General features: G+C 40.9%; 1 protein-coding gene across 3 annotated transcripts; it reads left to right on the forward strand.

The window, feature by feature from the left end:
* Nucleotides 1-6,000: 6,000 nt before the first annotated feature.
* On the forward strand, nucleotides 6,001-13,325 carry LOC125371708 (multiple epidermal growth factor-like domains protein 11). Of its 3 annotated transcripts, none has more exons than XR_007220045.1 (5): nucleotides 6,001-7,022; nucleotides 7,643-7,699; nucleotides 7,993-8,724; nucleotides 10,833-11,223; nucleotides 12,535-13,325. XR_007220045.1 is itself a non-coding variant. In XM_048393129.1 (4 exons), the coding sequence occupies exons 1-4, from the start codon at nucleotides 6,920-6,922 to the stop codon at nucleotides 11,003-11,005; spliced, it is 1,065 nt and encodes a 354-aa protein (XP_048249086.1). In that variant the 5' UTR covers nucleotides 6,001-6,919; the 3' UTR covers nucleotides 11,006-12,284. The 3 variants fall into 3 exon arrangements, 1 of the variants encoding a protein (XP_048249086.1); XR_007220046.1 differs by having other exon boundaries at nucleotides 10,833-11,134; XM_048393129.1 differs by lacking the exon at nucleotides 12,535-13,325 and having other exon boundaries at nucleotides 10,833-12,284.
* The last annotated feature ends 3,666 nt before the right edge of the window (nucleotides 13,326-16,991 follow it).

The following is a 16,991-nucleotide window of genomic DNA, read 5'->3' on the forward strand; positions in this document are numbered from 1 at the left end:
CATTGTACGTAAACTCCTTCTTTTTTGTGACATCAACAGTGAAGGAGCAGCTGGTTGGACGGCAGTAATGATAGCTGTGATGCTGGGGCTGGAGGGTTCTCACATTCTTGTGTCAGAGGGAGCTGACATCACACTGGCCGATAAAGACAACAATAGCTGTCTTCACCTGGCATGCACACGTACACATAGGTCCTTAGTAGAATACCTACTGCAAAATAATGACAGAAACATTAGAGGAAAAATGGGATGGACACCACTGATGACTTCAGCTTTGATTGGAAGGAAAGATGTGTTTGACTTCCTTGTGTCAAAGTGAGCTGACATCACACTGACTGATGACGACAATAACAACATTCTTCATCAGGCATGTTGGAGAGGAAATAAGCCCTTAGTAGAATATCTACTGAAAAACACTGACATAAACATAAGAGGAAGTATGGGACGGACCCCACTAATGAATGCAGCTTGGAGAGGACAGAAAAATGTATTTGACTTCCTTGTGTCAAAGAGAGCTGACATCACACTGACTGATGACGACAATAACAACATTCTTCATCAGGCATGTTGGGGAGGAAATAAGCCCTTAGTAGAATATCTACTGAAAAACACTGACATAAACATAAGAGGAAGTATGGGACGGACACCACTAATGAATACAGCTTGGAGAGGACAGAAAAATGTATTTGACTTCCTTATGTCAAAGAGAGCTGACATCACACTGACTGATGACAACAATAACAACATTCTTCATCTGGCATGTTGGGGAGGAAATAAGCCGTTAGTAGAATATCTACTGACAAAGAATGACATAAACATAAGAGGAAAATGGGACAGACACCACTAATGAATGCAGCTTGGAGTGGAAAATGTTTAATGAGTAGGGAATTGCAAAGACCAGTCTTTATTAATGTCATGTGATTTTGTCATATGCTGTATATATACTGCAATGTTATTGGACTGTCACCAGGTGTTATTTGGAAATTGTGTTTACTATTCTATAATACGTTCTTCTAATGCCTCCCACAACAAACAAAATAATACCTTTAATGGGATAATTAGCCATGCGTAGTAAATAACCTGTATTTATTTCCTTTGTGACAGAGATTATGTTTGTTTTATAATTAATTGTCCATCATTCTACCAACTTGATGTATCCCAGATGTATGCCTTATGTTTCCAGGTTTGTCAGCACCGTACACGTGCTCTTTGGTTTCTCGTCTAAGACGTGCATTACTTCGGGCTTTCCTCCCACATTAAGCTGACACGCCGTGGGATAACTGCAATATTGTTAAAAGCAGCGTTAAACCCAACCTACTCACTTAATATGCTGCCGTCATATAGCTGGAATATTGCTGATTGTGGCGTTAAACGACAAAAAAACATACAAACGATGACTCTGCTGTCTCTGCTGCAATGTTTTTGAATTGGTACCACTGTACAACTGTATTTATCCTTTCACTGTATGTTCTACTCATGCTAACAAACATACAACTAATGGCACTTTCAACTGGATAGTTAGATATGCGGTGTAAACCACCTTTATTGGATGACTTTGTGACATGAAGGAATGTCTTACAATTAGTTACCCAGGACTATACACACCCACGATACACAGCCAGCTGTCTCCACGGCGTTCTTCTGAACCAAATAGCTTCTGTGCTGGAATGAAATATTTATATCAAGCCTTGTATAGACTCGTTCTATTTCTAACATCATGCATAATCGTGCACTCAATCTGTATCTAAGATCTTATTTGTTTACTTGTTCGGGCAATGGCAGCATCAGGACACTGTTGTCATGAATCACAATGCTTTGCACGGTAACTGACCTGCATGACATCGACGGTTTTCTTGTGATTAATGTTTACGTTTTAAGATTTGAAGGGTTTATTGTTTTAAATGTTATTTGTATTTTGTTTTATCATTAGTTTGTACTTTGGGACGTATCACAATAATACGTTATTGTGCTTATTAATTTCAATAACGTTAACAAACTCAACACATGCAAATAATGCTAATCATTACTATATATAAACATTCACCACCGAGCAAGGACTCGGATGTAAACCAAATTTTTTTACCAAATTTTTTTACGCTATGCATATTTTGTAAATAATGTATGTGCTTCTCCGAGGGTTTTAGATTTCTGTGCAGGGTAATCTACCCTGAATGTGTGCATACCAATGTAACAGGACGATTACTAAACACTTGACTATATGTTTTTGATTTGTACAGTATATGGTGTTTAATAAGTAGGGACTTGTAAGGATAAAACATTATTTGTTTCATGTGATTTTGCCACATGCTGTATATACTGCAATGTAATTGAACCGTCACCAGATGCTATCTGAAGATTGTATGTCTTATTGCCTTATATGTTCAACTAATACTTACCAAAACACACCAGATGATACGTTTAATTGGAGAACTAGTTGCACAGCGTAAATAACCAATATTGGTGACTCAGAAATATGTTGTTAAAAGTAATTGCCCATGATTCTACACAGATACATTTGATGTGAATTGCGTGGTTTAATGTCTTAGACCTACTGTTTTGAAGACTCACTAGCATACATATTTATTTATCTCTTCAAAATATGTTGGATACTGTCATTTGAAACTGTAAAACTGTTTTTGTTTGTTGTATTGATGGTGTAGCCGGTGTTTAAATGAGTGTCAACAAATTTCCCGACTTTCCCTGTTTATAGTTGACCATGGAACATAAACACTCAACCTCGTCCCATTTGTTCACCAAAGGTTTATGTGACATATCACATGGAATTGTATTAGTGATTAACTTCAATAACATTATCTGAGCCAGCACATACAAATATCCTCTAATCCATTCATCTAGATCTATGAGGAGTCAGCATCGAGCAAGGACACGGTTGTTTCAAACATTAACTTTACCATACCATGTAACAATATTGCAGTTATATTTGTAATATATTCAATGCTTCCTTTAGGGTGTTAGATAACTGTTTAGGGGGTCTAACCCTGATTGTGTGCATAACAAGGTAACAGAACCAACGTTAAACAATTTACTATAAGTCATATACCTTCAGAGTAGATGGTGTTTGATATGAAGGGATTTGTAAAGTCAATATTTCATTTTAGTTTTGCCATATGCTGTATGTTATGGAATCGTTACAATATGGCTGAGCAAGGACCAAAATGTTATCAATTTTTTTATGTCTTGGTCACAACAGTTTGTGTATACTTTACAATCAGCAATAAATAATTGGAAACTTAAATACATTTCCTCTTGCGCTTCATGTCATCATAGTTGGATCTACATCTATGCCGTTCACTCGTCACGCGGGGCGGTCGGGTAGCCTAGTGCTTAAAGCGTTTGCTCGTCACGCCGAAGACACGGGTTCGATTCCCGACATGGGTACAATGTGTGGAGCCCATTGCTGGTGTCCCAGGCCGTGATATTGCTTGTATATTGCTAAAAGCGGCGTAAAACCAAAGTCACTCACTCACTCGTCACGCAAGGTTTCAGTTTGAATCCTGACATGTGTAAAGTTAATATCTGGTTTCTGCCATCGGGACACTGCTACCTCATTCACTTGAATTCGTTTATTCCCAGTCAAGATCAGAGAGGCGTTAGATGACCAGAGTCGCATTGCCCTTTGAACAAGTTTGATCTTTTTGTTAAATGTATCCATATCATATTAAAAATAGCGTATTACATTTAGTTCCCTGGTTAGTTCCTCTTTCTCTATTGATTTAGTGTGAGTAGCATGACACCTGGGTGATATCCTGGATATGCCATATGGTGTTTGATCGTCTTTCTACATCACGAGATGGTAAGGCAGGATGATAAACATATGTGTCAAAGACTCTTCGCGAAAACGTGGGGTGAATGAGTTATAATAAGGGGGTAATTAATTCATACTAAAGGAGGACACTGAAGCGTCAGTCCTTAGCATGGTGTCTCAATGGTCTGGCACGATAGTCAGGACTAATACAAGCAGCTACACACAGGTGCATGCATGTCAATGTATAAGTGAAACAAATGTTGAAAGCGTTCATTAGACACTATGTGTCATGGCACTCCTGTAACTAATGGGTACAGGTGGACTGTTTATAGTCATTTGCCTCATCCAACTAAGTGAATCCCTCTATAGAACATGGTGCGTGTACACATGGCTTTAACGTTAACATTTTAACTCATCTTTTCTATTTTGTTACCTAAAAATGTGGTATAAATTACTGAGGATCATGTGTGTTTGATGCCATCTACGGTCATACTAACCTCTCACACTGGACATTCGCTGCCGTCCTGGTTTATGCGCCACTTAAAAGATTACAATCTAAAATCAGAGACAACAGTAGAACACGGTTTAGTAGGTGAAGAAGGAATATATGTGTTCCGGTTTCAGCACATCATTACAGACAGTTTTAGATGCATCTATAGTGAAAGGTCATAGTCAGTGACAGGTATCACATAATCACAGTCATGTTCCTATTTGAATATATGCATAGAAATTCAAAATGATGGCAAGCCCTGTTACCAAACGGCATAAAATTAGGGAAGATTTCGAATCATGAATGTCCCTTCATGCTGAGCAATGTACACATTATTCAACTTTTGTGGAAAGGCACATTTTACACTTTTAATCAAGATTTCGACGTCTAAGGCGTGGCCATTACATTCTAGAAATTGTATTTTGTACATACCCCGAGATGTAGTGTACAATACACCATCAACAGAGTAGAGAAAGGGTTCTAAAAAGAGTGGTCATTAACTCAATGGGCAAGCTTTTTCAAACAAGCATAACAGTCTGAGGAAGGCACCGAAGCGTCATATAATCGTTAAGAGTGACTTGTGAAGGCCCTTAACTAATATGGAAATAGTAGATATGCTGAATCACATGGACGGGTGTGTGCCCGTGCTGATCATTTTGATTTATACCGTTAGATGTAATCTTCAACAACCATAGATCCTATGTGAACACAACTGCGGGGAATTCAACAAATCCTACTTTCTTCGGTAAAACGGTAGATGTGATTTCATCTATATCGTCACTGTTATCATACAGCCATGCACAGTCAACCTGAAGGACAGTCATTGAATAGTGGGTCGTGGTGGAACTATATCCCGGTGAGCTCATGGAAGTGTATTTCAACTGGGAATTTCCGTTTGTATTAACATATACATTTAAGGTTAGCCTGGTGAAAGAATTGTAGTTGATCACTTAACTATGATTATGACCTGGAGGTCTGAACGAATGCAAGTGTTTTGCATTTCCTCATTCGGCCGACACTGAAATGTCGACAGACTATGTCGTCTTACAGAGAGCAGGACATTGACTCCTGAAATTAACACGGACAAACACGCCATCTATACCCTGAGACGTAGTGTACAATACACCATCACACAGAGAGTAGAACACCGACTTCTGTAGATATCACAGACAACACACCATCCATAACCCGTGACTCGTGTACAATACACCATGAAACAGAGAGCAGGACATAGCCTCCTAAATATACCACTGACAAACACACCATCCATACACCGAGACGTAGTGTACAACACACCATGAAACAGAATAGTATATTGCCTTCTGAAGATGTCGCACACAAACACGTCATCCATACCCTGAGTCGAAGGTAACAATAAATGTATGGCTTGTAAACAAGCCAGTGTCCCCGTCAGTGGGATGTTTGCGGTTTCAGAAGGAAATATTTCCTCTTAGTCAGTCGTTATACAAAGTATATGTTCAGTTTAACGAGCTGAAAATAATATGTTTCGCTTTCGAAATGAGGCATTATATGTTTATCACATCTTTTGGTAATATGAAATAGCAAATCATGTTGTGGATAACTGCCATTTTTAGCTTCATAAAATAGATATGTGTTCTATTAGTTTAATTCATGAGTGTGTCTGTGTGCACGCGCGCGCGCGTGTGTGTACGTGTGTGCGTGTATGTGTGTGTGTGTGTGTGCGTGCGTGCGTGCGTGCGTGCGTGCGTGTGTGTGTGTGTGTGTGTGGCTGCTTGTACTAGTCCAGCCTAGTGCTGGTTTGAAAGAGCTTGTCCATTGAAGCACCACGGCGCAGTTCAACATGAATACCCTACCTGGACACAGTGTACTAACTCTGAGGTGACTAGACTTTGTTTTATCACCTTAATGACCAGCGCCAGGTAGTATATGTGCTGATATGTGTGTATGTTGGCATCAGTTGTAAGTTAAAACCTATACCACGTGGGATTATATGTTTACTTTAATTATTGCATGTCCCATAAAGCCCACGTTGTATGTGTGTCTACAGTCAAATGATACTACATTATGACACATCCATTTTAATTTCCGTGTTTTCTGCGTGTAATAATTCGTATTCATTATGACACATTCATTTTAATTTCCGTGTTTTCTGTGTGAAATTATTCGTATTTATTATAGGTCTATACGCATACATTGGGATTCCGTTGAATTTAATTTCGAAACTAATGTCATTGCTTGTCAACGGGTCCAAATGCGGTTGTATATCAAGGGTAATTTTTGCCTGACGAGTACAGTACACTGTCAATCAGTCAAGCAGGGCTGTGCTTCTAAAACACTGTTACCTGGAGAGAAACTGTGCTATGTCATATACTGACACTGAACTATAAGTGCACAGTAACCTCACCAAAATGCTTGACTATACACGAATTCATTTTTTGCAAGAGCGAACATTTACAAAATAAAACTGTTGAACATTATGTTACATTACAAAAACAATGTTACATGCGAGTTATGTCCCTAAACATATTTTTAATAACCAACGATTGACTTTGAATCTACGTTTAAAACCTATGGCCCATAAAAGGTAATTTCCTCTTATTGACCAAGCAAGTTGTTTGAAACTCCATGTCGCCTGTTAAGAAGAAATAATTTCCTCCACACACCCATATAGCTAGTGTGTTTCAATGAAGGAAGTTATAACTTCCTCACTTCCAAGCTTCACGGTCACAAGACACATTCAGACGTTGTACACTGAGATCCTGGGGAGGTGGAGCTCGGCCACTAACAGCAAGTATACTGCTATACTCATTGTACAAACGTGTGTTTCTAACCAAGTGAGCATTTCGTGTTGTTTTGTTATAAATAGTTAGGATAATGGAACATGCTTAGATGTGTATCAACATTATGTGACGTATATCAACATTCTGTGATGTATATCAACATTATGTGATGTATATCAACACTATGTGATGTATATCAACACTATGTGATGTATATCAACATTATGTGATGTATATCAACACTATGTGATGTATATCATCATTCTGTGATGTGTATCAACATTCTGTGATGTATATCAACATTCTGTGATGTATATCAACACTATGTGATGTATATCAACATTGTGTGAAGTATATCAACATTCTGTGATGTATATCAACACTATGTGATGTATATCATCATTTTGTGATGTATATCAACATCCTGTGATGTATATCAACATTCTGTCATGTATATCAACATTCTGTCATGTATATCAACACGATTGATGTATATCAACATTCTGTGATGTATATCAACATTCTGTGATGTATATCAACATCCTGTGAATTATGGCAGAACTATTACACGCACGTCTCACCGAACATCTATATGTATCTTATATTTATTTATGCGTTTTGTTTCAGGTGATATGGCACCGATGGCAGTTCTGTGCGTAGCGTGCATGATGGTGTACACTCGTGGTAAAGACAAGAATATTTCCTTTATGATAGATTTCATTATTTCAGCTTTTTAGATTTCTGACATGTTATGCATTTACATCTGCAACATGCGCTGTTCTATAGATAGCATCACTCCTCCTTGTATCATGATCAGCTGTAGTTATGAAACTGAGGATGTCATATCGTCAATCACAAGGGCCAGTTTTAATTATTTAACAGAACAAATCCGCACATTGTATACTTATATTTTTGGCTTTTAACGCTTTTTTGCGGAAACGTGCTTCAGTAATATACATTTTTGCCATCATTTTCAGCTGCCAAATGCAAAGGACACCAACACTGTTCAGACTGTGGCAGCACTACAGGACATTGCATCTCTGAGTGTGAACCTGGGTATTTTGATCAGAAGTGTAGTTCTATTTGCAACGAAAATTGTCGAAACAAGAAATGTAAACTGTCAATTAATGGCAATGCTAATTGCACTGAAGGTTGTGTCCTGGGATACCAAGGCCCGGGGTGTAGCAGGCCATGTTACAACCCAGGAGGTGTTTGTACAGAATGTCCAGGTGGTTGTGATAGAGGATATTGTCAGCTGGGCTCCTGTGTGTTTGGATGTGTAGACTCTTACTTTGGGTCTGGCTGCAAGACATGTCACAGAGGATGTAAGACATGCAACAGCATAACAGGAACATGCACGGAGTGTCATCCTTCATTTCCCGGTCCAAACTGTGAACAGGAGACGAACACTACCAGAGGTTGTGAAGGTGGTTGTGTACCTGGACATATAGACAGAGACTGCAAACATTGTTCTGACAAATGTCTCAATAAGACCTGTCCCCCTAAGAACGAACCCTTTGATAAACGATGTAATCCAGGATTCTATTGTGAACACTGCAACAAGACGTGTGGTGTGTGTATTGATGGAGACTGTGATCAGATGTCAGGGATGTGCTTCAGAGGGTGTAACAGGACCAAACTTGGATGTGAACCTTCCTGTAGAGCCAACTGTACTTTAGCTGAATGTGACATTGACACATGTCCACAAGGTGAATATATTCTCTTTATATTAATTAAAATAGAGGGGAGATCCCGCATAACCAATGGATTAATCCACATGCCAAACTTAGTTGTAGGCGCAAGGCTTCTGCTGTCCATTCCCTGTTCTGTGTTGATTCATGCACGGACTGGAATCACCCATCTATGTTGTACTTGAACAGGTTAGACTTGAGCGTGTGAACCACTGATAACGTCTCTCCCCTAATTTAACACTTTCAGCAGCTGTAGTTGATGTCAACACAAAGTTAACACAGGACATATTCAAAATGAGCATTTATTGGTTCTTGTTTTGTGTGTATATGTTGAGGAAGTAACTGAGTTAAGCAGTTTTACAAGTGTGACATTAGAAACTGAGGATTTAGCGATTTGAACAAATTAATTTATACATTCATCTATTCGCAAGATGTCTGTAAAAGGGGAGGTACACCTATGCAGTGTCCTGGTACACGTTCCTGTCATCTGATGAGAAACAACATTCAGACGGACTACACAAGTATGGTTGTAGTTTGCTGTAACATCCAGGTATACAACCATGCATACAATCCCGGGTAGCCACGTGCCTTACATGTTTAGAGATACATAAGGAGGAACATCCAGGTATACAACCATGCATACAATCCCGGGTAGCCATGTGTCTTACATGTTTAGAGATATATAAGGAGGAACATCCAGGTATACAACCATGCATACAATCCCGGGTAGCCATGTGTCTTACATGTTTAGAGATACATAAGGAGGAACATCGCGGTATACAACCATGCATACAATCCCGGGTAGCCATGTGTCTTACATGTTTAGAGATACATAAGGAGGAACATCCAGGTATACGACCATGCATACAATCCCGGGTAGCCACGTGTCTTACATGTGTAGAGATACATAAGGAGGAACATCCAGGTATACAACCATGCATACAATCCCGGGTAGCCACGTGTCTTACATGTTTAGATATACATAAGGAGGAACATCCAGGTGTACGACCATGCATACAATCCCGGGTAGCCATGTGTCTTACATGTTTAGAGATACATAAGGAGGGGTATATTGGATAAAATGAATACTTTTCATGGATCCTTCATAATGTGAGGGGTTGTTAGGGACAGGTTGGTCGGAAGTGTGAATGTCCACCCTGCAACTTATGAAGATTGCGAAATGGGCGGCTGTAAACAAGCACCGCGTGAGTATGTCCGTGATCAACACTGTAAGCTTAGCCTTGATATAAATGTAGGTAAACGTCCCTAACAACCCCTCACCTATGAAGGATCCTTGAAAAAAATATTCATTTCATCCAAGATGTTCCTCCTTATGTAGCTTTAAACATGTAAGATGTGAGGTGAGGTGAAATGGGGTTTAACGTCACGTCCAAGATTATTGCACTTATAAAGCGGCGTGTATGCACGTGTGTGTCTGTGTGTGTGTGTGTCTGTGTGTGTGTCTGTGTGTGTGTGTGTCTGTGTGTGTGTCTGTGTGTGTGTGTGTGTGTGTGTGTGTGTGTGTGTGTGTGTGTGTGTGTGTGTGTGTGTGTGTGTGTGTGTGTGTGTGTGTGTGTGTCAGGCTGCTTGTACTAGACCGGATTGGTGCCAGTTTATAGTGCTAGCACACTGAGATACCATGCCGCAGTTTAACATGAATACCCCATGGCCACTCAGACACAGTATACTGACTCCGAGCCGACCAGTCCTTGTGTTAGCCCCTTAATGCCGAGCGCCAGACAGGGTAACAGCAAGTACCATCTTTTAACGTCTTTTGGTATGACGTGGCTGGGGATCGAACTCCGGACCTTCCACTCCCCGGGCGGACGCTCTACCACTAGACCACGGAGGCGGTAAACATGTAAGACACGTGGCTACCTGGGATTGTATGCATGGTTGTATACCTGGATGTTACGGTAAAACTACTACCATACTCGTGTAGTCTATCGAATGTTGTTTCTCATCAGATGACAGGAACGTGTACAAGGACATTACGTAGGCGTACATGCTCTTTATCAAGGTGAACCTGATATATTCGCTATGTATTTGCTCAAGGACATGGAACAAGAGCTGATCTAGTGTGCATTACACATGTTTTAATATTTAGTCGCTTGTCTTTTTGCCAGATGGGAATGACGATCAGAAGACAGGCAGTGTGCTGACTTGGTTGTTGGCATCACTGCTTCTCCTTGTATCAGGCATCTTGCTGACACTCTGTCTCTGTTACTGCAAGCGTTTCCCCAAACAAAGGTGGGTGTGTTGCCATCACTTCTACTCCCTGTGTCGGGCATCTTGCTGACACTCTGCCTCTGTTACTGCAAGCGTTTCCCCAAACAAAGGTGGGTGTGTTGCCATCACTGCTTCTCCTTGTGTCGGGCATCTTGCTGACACTCTGTCTCTGTTACTGCAAGCGTTTCCCCAAACAAAGGTGGGTGTGTTGCCATCACTTCTACTCCCTGTGTCGGGCATCTTGCTGACACTCTGCCTCTGTTACTGCAAGCGTTTCCCCAAACAAAGGTGGGTGTGTTGCCATCACTGCTACTCCCTGTGTCGGGCATCTTGCTGACACTCTGTCTCTGTTACTGCAAGCGTTTCCCAAAACAAAGGTGAGTTTGTCGCAGTGTTATGGTAACAGTCACTACACGACCCCTGTAGTTTGTAGTATGTTTATTGTACCTGGGGCTAAACAATTGACCCATACTTCAAACCATACTTACTATTCACACCACTATGACTTATTTTGGAGTTTTGTCATGATATGCTAGTAATTCATACACGTCAAAACTTCATTTTTCCACTTATCAAATCAACATAATTTAGTTAAAATGTTCAATGGAGGAAATTGTTATCACACCTAAGAGAAGACAGTTAACTCCCCGACGGGGTTATTATTGCGCAATATTCACTTTTGGTTAATGTTTGTTTGTTTGTTGTTTAATGCCGACGTCAGAAGTATTCCAGCTATATGACGGCGGTCTGTAAATAACCGAGTCTGGACCAGAAAATCCGGTGATTGACATCATGAGCATCGATCAATGCAATTGGGATACGATGACATGCATCAACCAAGTCAGCGAGACTGACCACCTCATCCCGTTAGTCGCCTCTTACGACAAGCATAGTCAAGCATGGGTAGCTGGAAGATCTTTTGAATTGATAATGACTATGTACATTTAAATAAGCATCATGTACGTTAGTATCAGTAGTTGCTGATATGATTACGATAAGAGCTTTGGAACCATTATGCATCATAGTATACCACAAGGTGGGGGATCACAAGGTGGGGGAAAGGTCGATCCTTTTCTGAGAGAAGCAGGATCGGTTGGTAGCTTCGATGATTCCCAAAACTTTAATCACTGATGTTCTTGAATGTGTAAAGCAACACTGGAATATCTGTCTGACGTATATGATTGTAGGTTTAGAGTACCTTTCGACGCTTTTTAACAGATCAGAAATGTAAGATCATGCTTCTGGTGAGGATTGGTTGGTTGGTTGGTTTGTTGTTTAATATTCCAGCTATAAAACGGCGGCCTGTAAAACATCTAGTCTGGAGCAGACAATCCAGTGATTAATATCATGAGCATCGATCCATGCAATTTGGATCAGTGGCATGCATCAACCAAGTCAGCGAGCCTGGCCACCCGATCCCGTTAGTCGCCTCTTATGACAAGCATAGTCGCCTTTTATGGCAAAATGGGTTGTTGAAGACCTATTCTACCCCGAATCTTTGCGGGTCTCTGGTGACGAAACGATAATAGGTAATGTACGCATGAGAAAATGTAGTATATGCACAAAGATCCTAAATATATACATATCTCTGTGTTGCAGGGAACCGGAGGAGCACCAGGATCAGATGCAGCAAGATGAGGTTGAGTATCTGCAGTATTTACCTACAGTACAGGGAGATGCACTTAATACTAACCGTCATTCGAATCATGCCTATTATGACGTTATCGATGGCGAGAAGGGTCCCGCCATTGTGTTCCTGTGACCGCTGATTATATGTAACCTCTTTTATGTTGTATGACTTATCTAAACACAACTGTTCACTGTCTATTGAGCTATCAATTCTACTTTTTTCAAGCGCCAGGTCGCGCTAGTTGTTGATGGCGTTGCTTTGTCGGTTTTATCAGTGGTGATCTTCTGTTTGTTATTACGCCTTCATTTAGATGACTCTGTCCCCAAAGTATACGGCACTCTACTACAACAGCAACGTTAAAAACACGTGAAGTATATATGGTGAGCTTCACATCAATCAGGATGCCATGAACGTTGATGCCACTACCCTATACAGTATACGTCTTTACTACCATCTGATAATACGTGTGTCTATCAGCAATGTTTATATGAAACCAAAGTCGTTGTTATCATTAAACGTGTATAGAATGCTATTTGTATTGTGTTAACAATTGTCACAGTCACGAAAGACGAGCAGCATCATGGCTGCAGCACCTTGCTGAAAGTAAACTTGTGTCGGTTCGGGTCAATGATGTGTCTGTTTATACTAATATGCCTTAAATTTGCAAATAGTGCACACTAAGTTTTACTTTTCTGAAAAGGTTGAACAAAATCAGGTGTGATATATTTGTACATTATAGTATTAAACATTCTACACTGTACACATGCTGCTGTTTGTTATTATTTCTCTATAAACTTTGATGGAAAACATGTGTGTATCCATTAAACCAACACAACTTATGTAATTGCTGTGTGGTACGTCTATTTACTTGCTTTGAAGGGTGATGTGACCAACAAAGTAACTTAAGAATAGAATACACTCCAATGTATTCTAGCCCTATACGGGTAGGAAGTTCATTCTGGAAACAAAAGTGAGAACTATTTGGCACAGTCTTCAACGATGTTCCTGATAGTGTCATACATTGCACATGGTGTACAGACATTGACACAACTGTGTCTGGATGCCGGTCTGCTCTCGTATGTGTTCATGTATAATGTGACAATGAAGGTTGATGCGAGTCTGCAACAGAATATCCAGTGGTTGACATCATGAACATCGGTCCAAGCTATTTGTAACAATGACACGCTTCTACCAAATCACCAAACATGATAATTAGATCCCGTTAGTCGCCTCCTCCGAAAAGCATGGGTTCCTTAGACCCATTCGAACACTTATGTTCACGATTGGCTTTAACAATGAGCAATTAGATTGTCTTTATTTCTTTTCTTGTTGATTAACCCAGCACTTAGCAATATACCTGTTATATGTCGATGGTCTGGAAACAATCGGGTCTGGACCAGACAATCCAGTGATTGACAACATGAACATCGATCTACGCAATTGGAACACAATGACATGCATCAACAAGTCAGCGCAACTGACCACCCGATCCCGTTTCGCCTTTTTACGGCAAGCATGTGTTGCTGAAGATCTATTCTAACCCGAATCTTCACGGGTGCAATTAAAATTGCCTCACTTGTCTTTTATTATAGAAATGTATATCCAATATTTCCATCGTCCATCAAGGCAAAAAACTCAACAATATCAAATGCGTTAACGTGCACAAGGGAGGCTCAACGAACATATTTGTAGATTTGAAACCATAACACAATAGGTTGTATTTCCTGGTGGAACAATGCCTGTTTCGTTCTACTGCGAGTTTGATTTAATCATTTGTTGAAGCAACACAACACACAGTTCATCCGGTACAGTTGCACAATAGTGTCATTAATCATCAACTCAACAACACCATACGTTTAAATGGCCTGGGTTAGAATGTATCGGACCCAAGCGTCTAGTTTCCATAACCCCTTAATATTTCACCTGGTAAAACAGTGGACACGAAAATCCTAACCCGCTCTGTCAGAAACATATATATTTAGTCACAAGAATGCTCCTCTTAATAACGAGTGATGTCACTAGAACTATTACTGCCAGAGTTGCATTGTTACTGAAGGTTGGCGTCACCGGGCACGGCGAGTGGAAAACAATAGGACAATGGAAACCCCGTATCTCAACGTGGCGAGACTTAACAGATAAACTCCGCTTGACCTTCTGCCTTGTGTACAATAGATACAGGCAGTGAAACAGCAGGTCACCTGGAGCTGTCCTGACAAGTGGAATGTTGACAACGTGTGTACAATAGATACAGGCAGTGAAACAGCAGGTCGCCTTGAGCTTCCCCGAAAGGGGGAATGTTGACAACGTGTGTACAATAGATACAGGCAGTGAAACAGCAGGTCGCCTTGAGCTGTCCCGACAAGCGGAATGTTGACAACGTGTGTACAATAGATACATGCAGTGAAACAGCAGGTCACCTGGAGCTGTCCTGACAAGTGGAATGTTGACAACGTGTGTACAATAGATACATGCAGTGACACAGCAGGTCACCTGGAGCTGTCCCGACAAGTGGAATGTTGACAACACGTGTACAATAGATACAGGCAGTGAAACAGCAGGTCACCTTGAGCTGTCCTGACAAGCGGAATGTTGACAACGTGTGTACAATAGATACAGGCAGTGAAACAGCAGGTCACCTGGAGCTGTCCTGACAAGTGGAATGTTGACAACGTGTGTACAATAGATACATGCAGTGACACAGAGGTCACCTTGAGCTGTCCTGACAAGTGGAATGTTGACAACGAAGCTGCATACGGAGATCGCCTGCAACACGTGGTACTTGCGTTATTGTCGTTGTGGTAAACGCATACAACAGCTGCAGTTTCAGACATACCCAGATAACACACGCGCATACTATACCCGGCCCCACAGAGTGAGTGAGTGAGAATGGATTTACGCCGCTTTTAGCAATATTCCAGCAATATCACGTCGGAGAACACAAGAAATAGGCTTCACACATTGTACCCATGTTGGGAATCGAACCCGGGTCTTCGGCGTGACGAGCGAATGCTTTAACCACTAGGCTTCTCCACCGCACCCCCGGCTCCATAGTAACGGTGATAAGATAAAATAGATGCCCAGTTTCTTGTCACGCCTCGAGTACATAAGAACACCTTTAAATATCCACTGACATGTTTGAAAACGTTACTGGTTGTTTTGAGTGTTGTATATTGTAAGTTGCGTGTTTGGCACACTCATTGTTGCTGAGGCAGAGGTCGATTGAATAAAAGCAGTACGGAAATAATTGCAAAACCGGTGGTAAATAACGCCCATTGTACGTACTGTAGGATATCCTTGTGATACACATAATGTTTGCGTGCTGGTTTGTATCAAGGTCGACATGAATATGACATTGTCCTTCCCTATCAGAGCGGAAAACCGAGCCACCCTGTACTTGTATGGGCACACTGACATGGTGACTTGAATCATTCATGTAACTTTGCACCACACAATATTACATGATTACATATTACGACTGAGGAATCTGTAGCTACAGCAGTCAACAGTTTCTGCTCAGGTACAGCTAGTTGCGGCGACTTATGTAAGGTCATTATTTGTTAACAATCACAATGCGACCTATGTAACATGTTTTTGTATGATGCGTTATTTGTTAATTGACACCTAAAGAAGCATTAACATTCTTAAATATACCATTCAAAACTTGTCCTTGTATCAGAACCGAGGAATCTAAACTTCATTGTGTATCTGTCATGTATTGAATATCTTAGATCACATCTATCGATTATCATGTGTTGCATCAAAGTAGAGGAAGGGATATTGCCGACATCCCTGGATAGGTTGCCACCCCAGTGTACGTCCGAAGCTAGCAAACACCTGCGTTTGCACAAATTAAACTTTGATTGGTATAATCACAGTATTGATTGTTTGGTTGGTTGTTTAACCCCGCACTCAGCATTATTCCAGCTATACAACGGCGGTCAGGTCTTGACCAGACAATCCAGTGATTGATATCATGAGCATCGATCCGCGCAATTGAGATGGCTGCCATGCATCAACCAAGTCGGCGAGCCTGACCACCCGATCCCGTTAGTCGCCCATTACAACAAGCATAATCGCCGTTTACGGCAAGCAGGGCTTGCTGAAGACCTATTCTACCATGGATCTTCACGGGTCACGAATGGTATGTGCACTTTAATTGTATAGTCTCGGACAACGAGTTTCTATCGCACGATAAGGCTGTATGGAAGCCTCTCTGTACACGATCTACAATATACGCCCACCGTACACGTCCAGGAAAATCCAAGGTGCGATCGCAAACTCTTCACAATTTTGATTCATGAAACATCATAACCTATTCACTGAACTACAGTCACAGCATCCCTGGTGATTCCGGGTAGGAATATAGCAACCTTTTTTGCAAAAGGCGATTAATGGAATCGGATAGTTAGGTTCGCTGACTTTGTTG

Source organism: Haliotis rufescens, unplaced genomic scaffold, assembly GCF_023055435.1.
Source record: "Haliotis rufescens isolate VD_foot unplaced genomic scaffold, xgHalRufe1.0.p SCAF_115, whole genome shotgun sequence".
Classification (NCBI taxonomy): Eukaryota; Metazoa; Mollusca; class Gastropoda; order Lepetellida; family Haliotidae; genus Haliotis; species Haliotis rufescens.